The following is a 20074-nucleotide window of genomic DNA, read 5'->3' on the forward strand; positions in this document are numbered from 1 at the left end:
TTATGTTTTATTTTTAATCACTTTATTTGTCAAATATATAATAATACAAAACTTATTATGAAATAATTTAATATATGTTTACAATTATACAACTCTGTGGATCTCCTTAACCAAGAGAGTTACAAGCACTTGGGTCATTGAATGGTTTCTTTTCATGCTGAAAGTTGCTTAAATAGAGTCAATGTCACTGAATGTTTATGTACATGTTACGCATGCAAGAAACAGATGGAGAGCAAATGTAATCCGCCAAGGTGATCCGATCCCTTTGGACGGGGTAGCTTCTTGGCTACAACCGGGACAAGCTCCTCCTTGTCCTAGGAAAGAACACAATGAAACAAATATTTAATCCAAACAACACCACTACTAACTAGCCCTCCACACTTATATAATCAAAGTTTAAATTCGATTGCCAGGCATGCGCCTTCAAATCAAGGAAGAAATGTCCATAGACAGGAAACATGCATGTATCTAAATAAGCATATATTCATTCAGGGTATGTTCGCCTATCCTTCATTTCTTCAAAAATATAGAATAACAGTAAACACATAACTTAATTGATGAATTAAGCATTCCTTTTCACCCTCAAACTAGCATGCATTTATTCTATAGAACAAGTTGTCGTCTCAAAAATAAACTGCCCCAAACCGGTACCGTTTCTCCGCTCAACACATAAAAAAGGCCACCCTTACCAGCAACATCCTCATCGTGGAACAGTTTTACAGTTGCTAATAACTTTCACCGACGAATATAACAATGTTTTAAAAGACTTCAGGCTTGGAGGTCCTTGTCTGACTTCCATACAGGAGGAGATTTTGGTACAACACCATCACTCAACCTCCCATTTCCATTGTCCACGCTAATCAGAACATCGCTTTCACTTTCTTTAACCTGAATTTTTCATCAAAACATTGAACAGATAACCAAATATTACAAGATTTCAAGAAAAAAGAGAATCATTTATATAACAATTTCATAGGCCCTTAGGCAAGGTCATTAAAAACACACATCTGCATGCAAGGAACTACCTGTGGCAGTTGTGCTGATACTTCATTAGCTTTCTGTTGCTGGCTCTCAACAACAGAACAATATGAATAAAGGACCATTCCAACTACAGCAATCAAGATCCCCAAAATGTTGCGCCAGTTAAATGGATCATGAAGAAGAATATAACCGAAAGCCAAAACAAGGCATGTTTTTAGATGTCCTAGAACCTGATAGGTGACTGGGGATGTCTTTCCAATTACCATAAATGTACTAAAGTTGACAGAGACAGATATCAGGCATGAAAGTACAATGAAGAACTGCAAAAAAGATTGCATGTGTATACAATTAGGATCAAAGAAATATAAGGAAAGCACAGTACTACTCTCTGTCTCTCTCTTTTATTTGAATGTTGGGGCATTGAATTTGTAAGCAATGATTCTTTACCAGAACTTGAGGGGTATACTTGAAAGCAAAAACATTCAGGTTGGTCAAAAGCCCATCCAGGAATGGGCCAATGATAAACAAAGTTAATGCCTGGTAAGGGCAAGACTGGTAGAGAAGTTGGGTTGAAGATACTTTGAACTTCTTCTGAATGGTATTAGTCATCTAATAGGAATGAGTTAAGAAATTAGACAAATTGATTCAAGACGAACATATTCACGGAGACCACACATTTTTCAATTACTATTCTTAAATATGGAAATAATGACAGATAAAACATTGAAAAGAAATAGCAAATATCATTCCAGCTAAGGATACAACTTGGGCTATGCATGTAGTAACAATTGCCAGAAGAGAGAGGATGGAACCCAATAAATTGAGCTGAAGATCAGTCACAGTTGCAATTCCAACACCCAGAAGAAGAATGACCAATGAAAGTTGGATATTCTGACTGCAATAGCATATAAATGTATCAAAATACAGAATAACCAATAAATTTCTGCTTCAAAAATAACAGTGGGTATAACTTGTAAGGCTGCAACTAAAACCTAAAACCACCCTAGCAAATTACAGCACAATTAAAGATTTCTCCAAAAGAGAGAAGTTCAGAAATAGAAGAAATTGTGGGATGTAGCAGTTACAATCAAAGCTAAAAAACCTTGTTTGTCAACATGTAAGCACCAGAAACTGGCCCCCAGACCAATATATGCAATCTCTTAGCCCTCTAAAAGATAACTGTTCTATTTCTAAGGTTTATTATCTCCAAAAACCACAACTGAAGAGACCAAAATTATAAGAATGTGAAAGAAAACCAGAAGGTCTTTTATCCCTTCAGATGCTAAGAGTTGGAATCACGGTATTATCCTACTTTACAGAATTTAACATGAAACAGTCACAATCAAAGCTATCAATCCTTGTTTATCAATAAGTCAGAACCAGAAAATGGCCCTAAGCCAATAAATGCAATGTCTAACTTATTCCCAAAAAACAAAATTATAAGGAGCCAAAAGTATAAGAATGTGAAAGAACATCAGTCATACGAAGAAATAAGCATGCTCATATCCGACCTGAACTTCTTCCTGAAGAAAAGAGTCTCCAACAGAACAGTGCAGGGGATAATTGCCAGTTTTGTCATCTAAAATGTAAAACAAAAGGACCCATTAAGCAATTGGTGCTCCTAATATGCTTGTAAAGAAAAGAAGAGCTAAACTTTGAACTTGATACATATAGCACTAACAGATTCCATACCCCTAGATGTTGTCAGCAAAAAGTATCATTCTGTACAAATTATGTTGGAATCAAGCAAAACTTGGACATGACTTACATATGAATCAAAAGGATAACAACCTGAAAATAAAACTTTACCTGGTAGAAACCAACAGAGTTGAAACCCAAACTAAGATTCAAAAGACCAATAGATATCCCATTCAATATACCGAAACCCATGACAGCTCTTGCATCAAAAGGTTTATGCTCAAACAATTTCATCCATAAGGCCACATGAAGAGAACAAAATGTGACCAGGAGATGCCAGCTTGTCAAAGTTGTGGCTGTAAAACCCAGACCCAAAATTAGCATAAAGAATAGTAATAAAAGACTATAAATTATTCTCCTGATGCTTTTTCAAATTATTCACATGTAATTATGATATACTATCTGCTTACATTTGCCACGGTTTTTAATTGATGAATATGTGGTAGGCTTTATGAGATGTAAAGATCTTTCCAATCATCTTATTTCAAAACTAGCATGCCACATCAAGATAATTGGTATCATGAACTAATTCAAAGACAGAAGTTGAGAAAAGTTTCTCTAGTTATGAAAAATAAGGAAAGACGACACTCATCAAAATGATGCACCAATAACAGGAACTTGGGCGACATACAAAGATGAGACCACCTGGAGTTAAAATCTAAATATGACGATCACGGCAGTGCTAGATAAAACATTGTAAACTTTAGGTGTTGAAATAAACCATTGTTGTGGGGCATATATAAGAACATCATACAGTATATAATATGACCCCATTAAAAAAGAGTAGCAGGGGATGGATTGGAAGGCCAAGATTTTCTTTCTTAATCGACTGTGAGTTGTTTGATGGCTTAGTGAGAAACTTGAATGATGAATGCACTTGAGTGATGATTCCACAGAGTAATTCTTTAACCACTTTAATGTTCATACGCGTACTCTTACAGATTCAGATTCAGAATAGATTCTAATCAGTCACTTAGCATCGCCTAAGGGATTGATATTTCCAGAGCAGAATTACAGTGATGAGATGGCATGATTAATGATACAAGGGAAAAAAGAGGGGGGGGGGAACAAGTAAAAGAGAAGTGAATGAATGAACTGGAAACTGACCAAAGTTGAAAGCGAGAGTGGAGATAAGAGCCTTATTGCAAATGACAATGGAGACGGATGACACCACCGATAAAGTCAAAGCACCTATCGTCCCCAGCTGAAACTTGTGGTTATCACTCATACTTTTCGTTTTATAAGCTGCGTATTTGAAACTGTGGACCGGATCTACGTAAATCTCCGACGACTGGGTTGAATTGTCGACGAAATGAAAGTGGATGGAGCGAAGAAACCCTAGTCCAGAGCTAGATCTGCAGCTTTATAAGGAAAGTTGAGGGTAGAAGCCCCGGCTTGTCTTAGAGGCTGAGACAAAGCTGAGTGGGAGTGGGAGTGGGGAAGGGAGACGAGTAAGGGTCCGATGGAAGGGGAAATCTTAGGAATAGAGACAATTAGGTCTGAGTTAGCTTAGGATATAAATTCGTCGGTGTTATTCTTGTATTAATAACATATACATGAATAATAGGATTTCTTCAAATAAATATAAATGGAAATAACAAGTAATAGTAGCTGTACTACTAATAGGTAAATAAATAATTGAAAGTTTAATATAGAAATAAGTGGTGAAATTATGTTTCGAAAAATATTTTGATGTTTAACGAATTTTTTTTTGTTAAAAATAGGTGTTTAATATTTTTTTTGTTATATTTTGGTGTCTGTTGTTTATTTTTTAATAAAAAAATCAACCCCCAACGTCGTTCCTCTCCCTCCCTCCCTCCATAGTCACCAGTCATCTCTGACCATCATCTTCATCACCAAACGGTTGAATTTTAAACGGAATTGCATGGTGGTTCGAATGGTGGTGGCGATGTGGCTTATAGACTCTGGGATTGGTCGGAATCGACGAAATCGAATATGGTGGTTTAAAATCCGACGAAACTTTGAACGTTTCTTCGCGGTAAACGATGACAGCTTACGACGAAAGGTCAACAGGAGTTTGAACGAGGGTTGACATATTGATGATGGCCACAGTGACAGTTAAAGTCGGTCAGCTGACTGGCGATAGAAGAGGAAAAGGGAAAAGGGAAAAGGGAAGAGATTTTTATTTTTTATTTTTAAAAATAAAAAATAACCAGAATGTGACATGTGTCATTTAACAAAGATATTTAACGGCGATTAACGTTCGTCACCTAAAAATGTAATATTTGAAACATTAGGCACTTACTTTTAGCGAAAAAATCTTTGAAACCAAAATGTTTCTCGAGACATAGTTTAGACACTTAATTTTATATTTAGTTAATTGAAAATGAAAAACTATAGACGAGAGAAACAGATTTGAAGGCCCATGCCTACTAATCGGACTTGGAGGGATTATTTTCTAACTATATAGAAAGAAAGGCATAATACAAAAAATAGCCCCCAATTTTTATTAAAATGATCATTTTGGTCCTATTCTTTTTTTTTGAGCATTTTGACCCCAACATTTTTTTTAGGCAAAAATTGCCTCTATAGATAAAAACTATTAGTTAACACACTATTAATACTTCGACATAAGGGCCTTTTTAACCTACAATGAAACGTTGAGGGTTAAAATGCTATAAAAAATAATAAATGCCAAAGTAATTATTCTGTCAAATGTTATGGGGTTTTTTATCATAAAATGAAAAGTTAGGGGAAAAATTACTCAAAAAAAAAAAAGAATAGAAGACAAAATGACCATTTTGGTAAACATTAGGGACTAATTAGAAAATAAGTGCCCCAACTATACCGTTTTTTCCAAATAGGTGTCCAAATTTTTTTCAATTCATCAAGGTGCCTAACATTGCAAACGTTATCACTTTAGGTGTCTAAACTTTGATGAATAAATCAACTATCATTTATATTTCTAACGCATCTTGAAATGTCTTAATCGAACTTTAGAAACTCAAGATATGTCTACTTTAACGAAGACAATGTAGACACTAAATACAATTCTAATAAGATATTTTTAAGTTAATACGAATTTTTAATATCAAACTTTCTAAGAAAACACAACAAAGCACGCAATTATGCAAATACAAGAACGCTGTTGCACACGGCATTGAGTGAATAATGCCCAATAATGAGTACCACTGTTTTATTTCTTGCCAAAATTTCATGATGGAACCATTACATAACTAGCATATAGCTAGTAAAGCAAGGAACCGAGGTTCAATGCAAGTACACGCCTAACCTCACGTGTAAAGGGTACCGTTGATTAATACAAACAATAACACCATGTCGATGGTATTTTACTATTGGTATCTAGTTCAGATTCTTCAGTTTGATGCATCGTAACCGTACAATAGATCAGACACAACAGCTTGGCTCCAACACTGGAAGAGAAGAGAACATACATAACTTCACCTCCATCTTGCTAGGAAGGGCATGGAAGAATACCAATGGTGCTACTTTTGGAATACAAAATTTGTATGGTTACTTAAGCCTTGTCTTCACCCGGTTTCCTTACACATGACAATATTTCAAATTTCAGGCCTCAACGTCCACTGGCCGTTTCTAAGGCATCCATGGAACTGCTTTGCTGTGACCATAGCTGTGCATATCTCCCTGCCCTTGCCACGAGTGTGTCATGTGGTCCCTGTTCAATAACCTTGCCATTCTCCAGAACTATTATCTGGCAATAAAAGGAAAAGAAAATTACATGAGCACCAGATAAACCTAGAGAAGATACAACCGACTTATTTCAAGGGTCGATTAAAAGAGGATGTGGTTGGCTGAAAATGAGAATATTTGAGGAACCAAATCAGATCGAGCAATTGCAGTGTTCTGTACAACCCAATTATCTCATGTTGTGTCTGAGTAACACAAGGCTTCATAATTTCAGTGAAACCCAATTTGTGTTTGTTTCTCTGCTGATGAAAGCAACCTTATTATTTTGAAGTAAAAAGCAAAGCACCCAGAACTAGATGGATTTTCGGGCTGAATAGGTAGTAAAAGATAAAAAAAAATTCACAGATGCTGCCAAATTAATAATTTGGTGCTTACTATGTAAATTGCTGAAACTACACATGTGTGTAAATTTTTTAACTACTACCCATCAACATAGTTGACACAGAATCCTGTCTATTTGGGACAGATAGGAAAATACAAGGGGAAAAAACCTGTTTGAGAGGATAAAGGAAATTGATCATTTTTTTTGTTATGGTTGAAGTTAGTATTTTTTTTAAAAGGTTTATCTAAGTTCATCTTTTGTGTTCTTTAAAATAATTACGTGATTATCATAGGACTCTTGGTAAGAGTTCTTACCAAATAGGGCTGGGTGAGAATTTTATAAAAAATACTATACTAGAGGTTATTAGGGGTTTTCAATTATTATTAAGATAATTTTAATAGAATTGGTTTCTGGAAAATCCCAGAATATGGAAAGGAGAAGAGTAATACTACGAATACCTTTATGGGCAAGACATGGAAGGCGCAGGCCACAAGAAGTCAAAGGGTCGAAGATGGAAAGGAAAGGAAGACAAATAACCCTGTTTTTAGAAATATTCCTAATCAAAATAATTTATTTTAACAAGTATTTTATTACAATTAAAATTCCTTAATTTTGGGTTATATGTTATTCCTAACGAGTGTAGGTTAGGAATTCCCTACTACAAGTTTCATACAGTGTTAATAATAGGTTCTTTACGAGGTAGGGATCACAAGGGGAAAACTTCATCAATCGAAGCAGATTATGTGTCAATCACCCAGTGACATGATCCATGATAACAAATGAACAAGGTAGCTATTGTAAACAAACTATGATAAACTGAAAGAGAAAGTGAGAAGCAAGATTGAAAGCAATTGAAGATGTTTACTAAGAATAACATAAGAACTGTTAAACGTACAAAAATTCTGAAAAGTGAAGTACTCTCTTTGGTCAAGAATAGTGGACAGACCCACTATATATAACAACTAAGGCTAACTAACCAGCCCAACTATATAGAATTCAGTTCCAACAGGTTAACCAAAACAGTTACAACTAACCAACTATCACATAATACTAATATTCTCATGGCTTTCTTATGATCTGAATTGCCACTTCAACATTTTCCTGGCTTCTTCAGACTTGCTTGTTGATTTCTGCCCAAGACTTTACACCAAGACGAGAGCGAATATCACTAAATACTGCAGGGTGACAATGGCTTGGTATGTCAGCCACCTGTTCCGCAGAAGGAACAAAATTAACGCTGAGATGCTCAACCAGAAATCTTTCCCTCACAAAGTGAATATCAATTTCTACATGTTTTATACGAGCATGGTGTGTTAGATTTCTGATACCATGATAACAAATGAACAAAGTAGCTAATGTAAACAAACTATGATAAACTGAAAGAGAAAGTGAGAAGCATTGAAAGCAATTGAAGATGTGTACTAAGAATAAAAGAAGAACTGTTAAACGTACAGAAATTTTGAAAAGTGAAATACTCTCTTCGGTCAAGAATAGTGGACATGCCCACTATATATAACAACTAAGGCTAACTAACCAGCCCAATTGAATAGCCCAACTGTATAGAATTCAGTTACAACATATTAACCAAAACAGTTACAACTAACCAACTATCACATAATACTATAATATTCTCATGGATTTCTTATGATTTGAATTGCCACTTCAACATTTTCCTGGCTTCTTAAGACTTGTTTGTTGATTTCTTCCTAAGACTTTACACCAAGACGAGAACGAATATCACTAAATACTGTAGGTGACAATGGCTTGGTGAGTATGTCAGCCACCTATTATGCAGAATGAACAAAATTAACGCTGAGTTGCTCAGCCAGAACTCTCTCCCTCATAAAGTGAATATCAATTTCTACATGCTTTATACGAGCATGGTGTGTTGGATTTCTGATACCATGATAACAAATGAACAAGGTAGCTACTGTAAACAAACTATGATAAACTGAAAGAGAAAGTGAGAAGCAAGATTGAAAGCAATTGAAGATGTTTACTAAGAATAACAGAAGAGTTGTTAAACGTACATAAATTCTGAAAAGTGAAATACTCTCTTCGGTCAAGAATAGTGGACATGCCCACTATATATAAAACTGAGGCTAACTAACCAGCCCAACTGTATAGAATTCAGTTACAACAGATTAACCAAAACAGTTACAACTAACCAACTATCACATGTTGGAATGTGTCTGTATGAGTTGCATGCAGTCACTGGTCATGAAGCTAAGTGTAGCTGATCAGTGCAACAGTTTGTTGCTCATGTAGTTGAGGCAGTTAGGATGTTAGGCTGGTAAGTAAACTGTTAGTAGTTGTAACTAATGTCAGCAGTGTGTAACTGCTTGCATGCTTGAACCTATATAAAGCCTGTAAAGGAATAGTTGAAAAATAAGAAAGAAAGTATTATGTTTCTTGCATCTTGTTGTTAGTGTAGCTACCTCAAAATTTCAAATGGTATTATTCACTACTGTATCCTAGGGGTTGTTTCCATTGTTCGTGCTGCTATGGATCAGAGTACCTCCTCCACAACCACTTCAATAGAAGTTTCATCCCGAAACACCAAAGTGTTCACCAACAAAAGGGTGAACGTGATTCTTGACGAGTCGAACTTCTTTATTTGGAAACAAGTATTACTCACCGTGCGGAGTCATCGTCTTGAACGGATGCTGACAGGAACGATGTTACCTTCTCCAGAAATAGTGGCTGGTGAAGAAGGAACTACAGTCATTAATGAAGAGTATGAAGAATTTATGGCCCAAGATAGCGCTTTAGCTTATTGGTTGTTATCAACAGTTAGCCCCCACAATTTGTTGGTGCTAAAACATCAGCGTATGTGTGGAATAAAGTTTTTTAATTCTTTGCAAATCGATCTGCCACTGCTGTAATGAGTTTACATTACAAACTACAGTCCCTCAATAAAGGAGGAGACAACATGAGGGCTTATCTTACCAAGGTGAAAGAAGTCACTGATGCACTAACCTCCTGTGGCAGTCCAGTTTCAGTGTCTGAACACGTTGCTAGCATCCTTAAAGGTCTCACAAGGGAATATCAGCCCTTCATTGCAATCATATCTGCCATGCGTGACTCGTTGTCACTCGACAACATCTGCACCATGCTCATCGATACTGAAACACAACTTGAGGGCTTTGATTATTAGCTTGAGTCTTTAACTATTAGTGCTAATCTTGCACAAGGGAAGCTAGAAGGTGACTCTAACAAGAATCGTGAGAAGTAACAATATAGAGCTAGTAACTCGTCCTACTCACGAGGGAGGTCTTGTGGCTGAGGCAGAACTCGACCCAAAGTTCAGTGCCAACTATGTGGCAAAAATGGACACCTTGTCAGCCAATGCTGGCATAGGTTTAATGAAGATTTTGCTGGTATCACACTAGATGATAATATCTCTGGGTTGAAAGCTCTAAAGCATACTATGCTGCTAATGGAGTCAGTGGCAGTGCGTGTGGTTGCTGCAGTCATGGAAATGCATATCATGATGACAACAGAAGTGCAGGGCAAAACCAGGCACACTCTAGTTCTGCTGGTCAAGAACAGTGGGTTATTGAATCTGGTGCAAAACACCACGTTACATCTAATGCAACTTCGATTACTTCACACTCAAATTATAACAATCCTGGTAAGTTAATGGTTGAGAATGATGATTCGTTGACTGTTTGTAAAGTGCCAAGGTTGAATTACAAGCCTCATCGCGCATATTATCTTTAAGTGATATTCTACATGTTCCTTCCATTACTAAGAATCTGTTTTCTGTTTCCAAGCTTGCTAGGGATAACCATGTGTTTCTTGAATTCCATTCTAAAACCTGTTGTATTAGAGATGAAGACACAAAAGATGTGTTGCTGCGAGCCATAGAGTGTGATAGCATATACTCCTTCAAAGCTGGCAGCACTCAAAGAAGAAATGATAAAGCTAAAGCTCATACTATTATGAATCCTCCAAGACATCTGAAACTTGGCATAGAAAGCTGGGGCACCCTGGTTATGACACACTTGTTAAAGTTTGTAAACAAATGGATGTAAAAACTCTTCATGATATCAATAAAAATTGTGTAGCCTGTAACTTGGGTAAAAGTCACAAGCTGTATTTCCCTCGATCTAATAGTGTTTACAAAGAACTATTTAAACTTGTTTACTCGGATCTATGGGGACCTCCACATGTGTCCTCGAATGGTTTTCAATTCTATGTGTCGTTTGTTGATGTTGTCACACGGTTTACATGGTTGTACTTGCTAAAAAAAAGGCTGAAGTTGTGACAACATTCAGGTTGTTTCAAAAATTAGTTGCTACGCAATTCAATAGGGTAGTTAAAGCTCTTAAAATTGATTGGGGAGGATAGTTTCACCATTTAATAGATGAACTAAGCAAGGCTGGCGTGCTTCATCGACTTACATATCCTCATACATTAGAACAAAATGGTGTAGTCGAGCGAAAACATAGGCACCTTGTTAAGGTGGCCCTAATACTACTTGCTTAGGCATCCATGCCTATTAAATTTTGGTCATATGCTATTTAGATCACGGTGCACTTGGTTAATAGACTGTCATCAAGAGTTTTGCATAACAAGTCTCTATTTGAGGTTTTGTATGAAAAAACTCTAGATTACAGTGGCTTAAGAGTATTTGGCTGCAGATGCTTCCCTCATTTAAGGTCGTTCATACGTCACAAGCTAGAGTTCCGATCTCAAGTGTGCACATTTTTTGTTACAACATGCAACACAAAGGTTTCAGTGCTTAGCAAGTGATGGACGTGTCTATATTTCAAGGCACGTGGTATTTAATGAGGATGTGTTTCCTTTTACAGGTAATTCTAATAGGAGTTCTGTTGCAGGCTCGAATACGAGACGATCTCAATCTCTTGAATTAATCACTGACATTACCAAATATAGGGCTCAACATCTTAAACCCCATAGGCTACCTACAAATACAAGCATCATTTCATCAGATGGCTCACAAACATCAGCTGCTGCTCACGAAAATATTAAACCTATGGCTGACAATGAGCTGCCTATGGATGTCTATGACAATAGTGGAAGTGTTGAACGTAAGTTAAGTCTAGAACACACACTGGCAGTATGGAAGCAAATGATAATACTGTCAGTCAACCTAATGTTGAACACACGGTAAATCAACATGTTGATGATGTGGTCAACAATGATGATGCTGAAACTGAAGAACCTCGTGGCAACACTCATCCCATGCTAACTTGGAGCAAGTGTGGAGTGTTCAAACCCAAAGCCTATATAGGGTCTACTCTGAACTATGTCCCATGGACGGTACGTGAAGCATTTAAAGTCCCAGAGTGGAAGGCAGCCGTATATGAAGAGTATAGTGCACTGCAACGTAATGAGACTTGGGAATTAGCCAGGTTACCTGAAGGAAGAAATGTGGTTGGCTGTAAGTGGTTGTTCAGGCTCAAGAAGAACCTTGATGGCTCAATTCATCGATACAAAGCACGTTTAGTTGCTAAAGGGTTCTCACAAATCCCTGGCTACGATTTCAGAGACACCTTCAGCCCTGTGGTTAAGTTCACCACCTTGAATGTCATCATCTTATTAGTAATAACCAACGGTTGGGCCCTTCGACAAGTAGATGTCAACAATGCCTTCTTGAATGATGAACTTCAAGAAGTGTCTTCATGCAACAACCACCAGGCTTTAAACAGACTGCTCCTGATGGAAGTAAGATGGTCTTTTGGTTGAAAAAGATGCTTTATGGACTAAGACAAGAACCTAAAAGCTGGCACACCAAGCTTCGAGACAATTTGTTAAGTATCAGGTTCCGAGAGTCACGAGCTGATGTCTCGTTGTTCATCAAGAAGAGGGGTGTAAGCTATGTTTATCTGCTAGTGTATGTTGATGACATAATCATCACAGGTCATTCGAGCAATGAGATAGATGAAGTTGTTAGATTGTAAAGTGATAGATTCTCACTCAAGGATCTCAGACAGCTTTTATACTTTCTTGGCATTGAAGTAAGAAGAACAGGTGAATGTCTAGCCCTGTCACAAAAGAAATTCATCATTGAACTTCTTGAAAAAGCATACATGTTAAAAGCTACACCTACACCAACTCCCATGGTTGCAGCTACCAAGTTGCGTCGTGATGAGGGAGAACTTATTCCTGATGTATACAACTATCGTAACATCGTTGAAAGACTGCTTTATGTATGTTATACCGGATCGGATATCGCATTTTGTGTTAATAAAGTGGCTCAATATATGCATACACCATGACAGTCGCATATGGTCACAATAAAACAGATTTTGTGTTACTTGGTAGGCACGATGAACTTTGGCCTGGTTTTCACTGATGCTGGAGTTGGGGTGAAAGTTACTGCCTTTGCCGATGCAGATTGGGGTGACAATCTCAAGGATAGGAGATCGGTATCTGGGTATAGTGTCTTTGTTGGCAACAATTTGGTGGTTTGGAACTCAAAGAAACAGAAGTCTGTATCACGCTCTACAATGGATGTGGAATACAAGAGCGTCATTGACACTGCAATAGATGTGGTTTGGGTTGGTTCAGTGCTTACAGAACTTGGTGTGTGCCAAAAGGAAGAACCAGTCATATGGTATGACAACACTAGTATTGTGCCTGTGACTGCAAACCTTGTTTATCATACACACACCAAGCATGTTGACCTTGACATACACTTCGTGCGAGAGAAGGTTGCAGCAAAACAAATGTGAGTTAACTATGTGCCTGCTGCTCATCAGATTGTTGATGGCCTGACCAAGCCACTAGCTCGACATGCCTTTGAAGAGTTTCGGGAAAAATTGTGTGTGAAGGTGTGTTGAAGAAGCAGGAGAGGAGAGAAAGTAGGGAGAATGTTGGAATGTGTCTGCATGAGCTGCATGCAGTCACTGCTCATAAAGCTGAGTGCAGCTGATCGGTTCAGCAGCTTGTTGCTCATGTAGTTGAGCAGTTAGGATGTTAGGTTGTTAAGTAAACTGTTAGTAGTTGTAAATAATGTTAGCAGTGTGTAACTGCTTGCATGCTTGAACCTATATAAAGGTTGTAAAAGAAGAGTTGAAAATAAGAAAGAAAGTATTATGTTTCTTGCATCTTGTTGTTAGTGTAGCTACCTCAAACGTTCAATGTCATATAATACTCTAATAATCCATCACTCGTACACTTAACATGTAGATACCAATTTCAAAGCAACACATGCAAGGCACATAGTTTTCAGACATCCATACCTCATCACACTGCATGGCTGTTGTAAGCCTGTGAGCTATGAAGATTGAAGTTCTATTATTTACCAGTGACTTCAATGCATTTAGTATCTCTGTTTTAGTCGTACTGTCAAGGGCACTAGTAGCTTCATCACACAACCTGTGGATAGAAATGAATAGAAAATCATAATTTGTATATGAATAAAAGAAATAGGCTTTCGTTTCTTTTTCCCTATCTTTCTGGTTTGGAGGAATTTGTCTCACGCGTGACAAATAGGTTCTCAAAGAAAGGGTTGCAAAAGATTATATATTTTCAACTCAGCAGGGAAAGACACCGCTTAATTCCCTTGGTCAACCCAAATCTATCCGCATATATAAGAAAAAATAAGGATATCAACAATATAAACCATAAATCTATCAAATAGAAGTACGCAACAATAAAGACTAGTTAAGATATGTACACATAATATGTTACATCAAGAATGAATGCTTACAAAATGGTGGAGCTTTTAGGAATTCACGAGCAAGAGCTACACGTTGTTTCTCACCACCACTGAACTGGAAACAAAAGTAACCTAATTAGCTAGAATTTCTGGAAAATACCAAAAGACAATTTATTGAAATGACCTTTTTCCCATTAGAGTTCTTTCGACTGGAATTTATCACCAGTTTAGATTTATTGAGTAGCGCATTTGATAGGTAAAAAAAATCATAGCATTACGCCGAATAAACCTTAATTCAGTCATAATAACATAATTATCTTTCAAACAATCATGAATGAGGACTTTACCTTAAACCCTCGTTCCCCAACAACAGTTGAATATTTTTCAGGGAAATTCATGATAGTCTCATGAATAGCAGCTCGTTTAAAAGCATCAAAAACCTATATGGAAACAATTACTTAATAAAAATTCTTAATCTAATGATCCTTAAGGCTGTTTCAGATGGGTTATTTTCAGGTATGGTTATTAGCAGGCATGAGGGGAATTTCAATTTATCTCACCTTCAATTTGCTGATGACCTTATAATATTTTGTGGTGCATCGAAACAATAGATTATGAATGTTAAGAGGGTGCTTAGAGTGTTCAAAATTATGTCCGGTCTTTAGTTGAATTTAAAGAAGTGTAAACTATTTGGGGTCGATTCGAATGAAGAGAAGTAAGAGAATGGTCAAAGGCTATTGGATGTTCAGTTGGTATCTTTCCTTCAGAGTACTTAGGACTTCCTCTTGGAGTACAAAGAAATTCTTATATTCTGTGGGATCCAGTGGTTCACAGTTTCAACAAGAAGTTGGCGGGTTGGAAGACATCCTCGCTTTCTATGGTAGGGAGGTTGGTACTAATTAAATCAGTCTTATACTCGCTTCTTACATATTTTTTTTCATTGTTCAAGGTTTCAGCTTCGGTCTACAAGTCCCTAAACTCAATCATGTCCAATTTTTTATGAGGCGAGGAAATGGTAAAAAAAGATTCATTAGGTGGGCTGGTCCACTGTGTGCAAACCAAAGTTCGAAAGGGGTTTGGGGGTTCCGAATATCAACATGGTAAATAGAGCCCTTTTAGAGAAATGGTCTTGGAGGTTTGCAAATGAAAAGAATGCGGTTTGGAGGAAGTTTATTTGTACTAAATACAATATAAACTCTTCATTATTTCTGTTTGATAGTAAGGTTTCTCTAAAATTTTCTTGGATATAGAGATCTTTGGTAAACAACCATTTCAAAGAAGACTCTATTGGCTGTAAAATCAGAAGCTACTATAGTTTTCACGTTGGTGATGGGAGTTTCATTCAGTTTTGGCAAGATGTTTGGGCTTTGGATCAACCATTATTGGTCATTTTTCCAAGATTATTCTCCATTTCATTAAACAAGACTGGAAAATTATCCGAGTTCGGTGAATATATCTATAGGGGTTGGTTTTGGGATGTTCAATTGAGAAGGTAATTGAATGATTGGGAATATGAGCAGTGGTCTAATTTGATGGTAGTCATTTCAAACTTTTTTCTTTCAGTTGATTCCTATGATGGGCTGGTTTGGAAGGGCATTGGAGATGGGGCATTTTCTGTCAAATCTTGTGTTAGTCATTGTTATTCAGGGACTTCGACTTCGGAGGAGGTTTATTTCTGGAAGAATGTAATTTGGAGGGGACTGCTGCCTCCAAGAGTGGAGACATTTGTGTGGCAAGTGATTCTACAGAAGCTGATAGTGAAGACAATTCTGGTTAAAAGAGGTGTGAAGGGTATCGATGACTTGTTATGTCCTTTTTGCAAGCAGTTTGATGAGTCCCCCTCACATTTATTTTTTACTTGTTCAGTGGCTTGGTCTATATGGAATAAATTCTTGAGGTTCTGAAGATTCAATCTGTTTTTCATGTTGATGCAAAAAGATTTCTCCTAGCATGGGCTGATTTGAGGACTAACTCACTCATATGGTCATTCATTCCAAGAGTCATCCTATAGAACATTTGGAAACTAAGGAATTCTATTGTGTTTGAAGGAGGAAAGCTAGATCAAGCTGAACTTTTCTTTTTACCTAGGTTCAGGCTTGCTTCATGGTATTTAGCAAAGTATAAACAGGTTTTGATCTCCAAGGATTCTCTTATCTCTGATCCTTCCTTAGGGGATTCTTGTTTTCCTTTCTCTAACCCGATTATAACTATTATTTCTTGGTCCCCTCCTCCAAAGGGCTTTATCAAATTAAATGTCGATGCAACCACTACTACTGATTGGAAGAGAAGTGGTTTAGGTGGTGTTTTAAAAGATGACTCAGGGTTGATCTTAGGATCTTTTAAGGAGTCTGCTGGTCAGGGCCTCCTACTTTGATGGAATTGAAAGCTATCCTTAAGGGCCTATCTTTCTTTAACTCTATTCGTCATAAGTTCAAGGATCGCTTAATCATTGAGAGTGACTGCAGGGTGGCAGTTGACTGGGTTAATGATATTGTTTCATGTCCCGATGTTTATGCTTACATTGTTAAAGATATTATTGAAAAGCTTAGAGTTTGTGAAGGTGTTATCAGATGGGTTAATAGGACAACTAATCTAGAGGCAGATGCCCTAGCTAAAGATGGAATTGGGTGTTGTATTCTTATTTTCTAATCTTATTATGAATGAAATCCTAAGGCACTCTTTTCCTCCTTCCACTGATTAAGCAACTGTTTTTGAGTTTCATTAATCATAAAGGGGTTTTTAATGAGGCCGTCTATTCTTATAAAAAAATTACTTAAAAAAATTAAAAATAACTTATATGGAAACAAGTGTTAGACTGTAAAATTTAAATTAAACACACACACAACAATGCTGTGATATATGATATTAACCTCTTCTTCTGTCGCCGAAAGACTACCATAATGTATATTGTGAAATATTGTATCATTGAACAGTACCTGCCCATAGAGCACAATTGGTATTCCTCATTGGTTTATGCATAAATAAGCAAGTAAAAGAACACAAAATTGTCTGTTGAACTAACAGTATCTTGTTGCTCAACGCCAATAGACCGTCGAAGACTGTCCAATGTTGCATCTCGTATGTCTTGACCAGCAATCTTGATCTGTACAGAGAACCGGTCAGTGAGTCGAAAAAGAGAAGCTAAATTTCTGGTCTTAAATGAAATGGCATGCAAGCTGTCACCGGCATGCAAGCTGTCACCGGCATGCAAAAGGAATAGCTTTCCTAACAGTAACAAGTCAGAGTTTATGCATGAACAAAAATTGTATACTCATTATTAAGACAGTTAAGATAAGGCCGTCATCTTGATGAATTAATGACTCCCAAAACCAGAAACATGCATTGGTAAATAGTAAAACTGAAAAAAGTACTTGTTATTACACTTCCTGAATGAGCATCAAAGAACCTGAAGAGCAATCGAAGAATGGTTGACTTGCCTGAAAGTAAATTTAAAAATTTATTAAATCAATGGTTAAATTATAATACAATATAAGAGCTTCAATAATAATAATAAAAAACAGTTAGATAGTATTTAGACATGGTTGCTGAAATAACTGACTGATAATCAAATTTAAAGGATTTCAGAAAAAGAAAAAACTTTTGATTGAAATTATAAATCACCATGACACCATCTCAGAGAGAGATTTCCAATTAAACATCTGAAGCTTCATATACCCGAAGCAAAAATAGTTTTCTCCAAGTCATGCATGTAATGATCAAGTCTTGGGAGTCTGAGCATTTAATAGATGAGACAATCATATAACACTGGAACAGACATGGATTTAAAGGAAAAGAAAATTGTAAACAATTTTACATATTGTTAAATTTTAGAAGGTTCTCTGACTTAGAATCAATCGACAATAGGTTAAGTGCCCAGGTTACCCAATCTAATATATGTGAGATTTCTTTCCTCCACGCTAACACTCATCCACAATGGACCTATCAGGTGGTATGAATTAAAGAAAAAAGAGCAATACCAGCTCTGATAGCATGTTAAAGGTTGAGAAGTGAAGAAAAAGTTAAGTCTACCAATAAGGTAGTCTCTTACGTGTTTATATTGAAACATTAAGTACAAAGGACTTAATATACCCTTAACCTACATACTTGACACACCAAATGCAAATATCATGTATGAGTTTCCAATTGAAACCTTACCACTTCCACTAGTTCCTACAACAGCCACACTTTTCCCAGCTGGTACAGTAAAAGATATCCCATCAAGAATCTTTCTTTCTACCAGGTAACTATTATAATAAAAAAAAAGATGGTCAAACAAATTCCGTAGACACTAATTCATGCAGAATGTTAAACCAAACTGCTAAATGATGAAAAAATAAAATAAAAACTGTACAGAGAAACTAAGCACAGATAGGTCAGTCAAATCTCAATAACTTTTCTGAACAATTGAAGTTTGTAAGCTATGTACCATCTCTAGCCTTGGAATTATCTTCTAAATATTAGTATTTGAGTTTATCTCTAACTCCAATCTAATTTGTAGATAAGGATAAAGTTCACTTAGATAGGACTTTTAACTCAACTAGGACTCTAGCACTTCTCCTGTATTAAACTTACTGTACAATTTTTATTGTGCAATGATAAGGTGAATAAAAAGTTTTCTTTTCACCAGCAAACACATATTCTACAAATTTCATGATTTTTGTTTAGATTACAATCATAATGTATAAATATAATATTCATTAATTTAACAAGCAATGATGAACTCCAATGATTTGGTTCATTTAATCCAAATGAATTAAGGATAATGATACAATATTCCTTGCCGAAAAGTTAATAAATCTAATGGGCACATACCTAAATAAAGAAAGTTGTGTGTATATTAGCTAGGAATTAATGTGATAAATCAATGATTTTAATTCCTAAAAATTAGGGATTTGGTCTTGGATAAATATTCATAGAATCTGTTAGTTTCCTAAGTTAAATTATCTGTATATAAATATTTGTGTAACTTCTTCCAAGTAGAATATAATTGAAGTAAGCTCGATTTCTTACATGGCATCAGACTTTTTAAGCTCAATTTTGGAATTTTTTTCTTTGACAACTCCTCAATCCCCGATCAAACACTATTACCCTTCAAGACCTTAGAACCGCTTCAGAAAAAATATGGGTGAACATGTCGCAACCAACAACATTGGTGCTACCTCAGAAGTCTCTGTGATCGAGAGCAACAACTCGACTTCAATAAGTGAACTGCAGAATATCCAGGTAGCGTACATGTTAAATGGGAAGAACTATATGAATTGGTCTTAATTGGTTCGCATGTTCTTGAAGAGAAGAGGCAAGTTGAGTCACTTACTCAGCACTGGGCCTAAAGAAGTGGATCCTAAATTCGATGCTCAGGATGAACAAGACTTTATGGTAATGTCTTGGTTATGGAATTCTATGATGCCAGAAATCAACGATACTTGCATGTTTCTTAACACAACCAAAAAGATACAGAATGTTGTGAGGCAAACTTATTCAAAGGTTCGAGATGTTGTACAAATTTATGAAATCAAGACTAATATTTTGTCTACCAAGCAGGGAAGTCAATCAATCACAGAGTATTCCAATCTTCTTCAAAGCCTATGGAAAGAGATGTTCATTAACAATGCATCCAGATGAAGTGCAGTGAATATGCAACACTCCTTAAGAGGTTTCTTGAGAAAGATCAAATTTAAGATTTTCTTGCAGGACTGAATGTTGAATTTGATGCAGTGAGGGTACAAATACTTGGAAAAGGGGATTTGCCA

The 20074-nt window shown here is 36.5% G+C and overlaps 1 protein-coding gene and 2 long non-coding RNA genes across 4 annotated transcripts; all 3 read right to left on the bottom strand.

Moving 5' to 3' along the window:
• Nucleotides 1-467: 467 nt before the first annotated feature.
• On the bottom strand, nt 468-4212 carry LOC120113525 (UDP-xylose transporter 3-like). The gene is made up of 7 exons (XM_039134662.1): nt 3787-4212; nt 2791-2975; nt 2493-2560; nt 1744-1876; nt 1429-1590; nt 1026-1301; nt 468-888 (listed from the first exon to the last, which is right to left on the bottom strand). Exons 1-7 carry the CDS (start codon nt 3905-3907, stop codon nt 769-771), a joined length of 1065 nt encoding a protein of 354 aa, XP_038990593.1. The 5' UTR covers nt 3908-4212; the 3' UTR covers nt 468-768.
• Nucleotides 4213-13969: 9757 nt separating this feature from the next.
• On the bottom strand, nt 13970-14743 carry LOC120113548. Its single transcript, XR_005515321.1, has 3 exons — nt 14672-14743; nt 14376-14439; nt 13970-14041 (listed from the first exon to the last, which is right to left on the bottom strand). It is a non-coding gene; the product is annotated as an uncharacterized LOC120113548 (long non-coding RNA).
• A 2466-nt stretch (nt 14744-17209) lies between these two features.
• LOC120113501 lies at nt 17210-18570 on the bottom strand. Of its 2 annotated transcripts, XR_005515313.1 has the most exons (4): nt 18480-18570; nt 17706-17761; nt 17347-17427; nt 17243-17260 (listed from the first exon to the last, which is right to left on the bottom strand). It is a non-coding gene; the product is annotated as an uncharacterized LOC120113501 (long non-coding RNA). The 2 variants fall into 2 exon arrangements; XR_005515312.1 differs by having other exon boundaries at nt 17210-17427.
• Between the last annotated feature and the right edge of the window lie 1504 nt (nt 18571-20074).

This window comes from Hibiscus syriacus, unplaced genomic scaffold, assembly GCF_006381635.1.
Source record: "Hibiscus syriacus cultivar Baekdansim isolate YM2019G1 unplaced genomic scaffold, ASM638163v2 tig00110209_pilon, whole genome shotgun sequence".
NCBI classification, from domain to species: Eukaryota; Viridiplantae; Streptophyta; class Magnoliopsida; order Malvales; family Malvaceae; genus Hibiscus; species Hibiscus syriacus.

What these genes read in the sequence shown, in the direction of transcription:
- LOC120113525 (XM_039134662.1), bottom strand. Translation starts at nt 3,907, where the DNA reads ATGAGTGATAACCACAAGTTTCAGCTGGGGACGATAGGTGCTTTGACT. An exon ending in CTACATGCATAGCCCAAGTT is followed by an intron (nt 1,591 to 1,743) that starts GTATCCTTAGCT and finishes CATTCCTATTAG; the next exon opens with ATGACTAATACCATTCAGAA. An exon ending in TATCAGCACAACTGCCACAG is followed by an intron (nt 889 to 1,025) that starts GTAGTTCCTTGC and finishes TGAAAAATTCAG; the next exon opens with GTTAAAGAAAGTGAAAGCGA.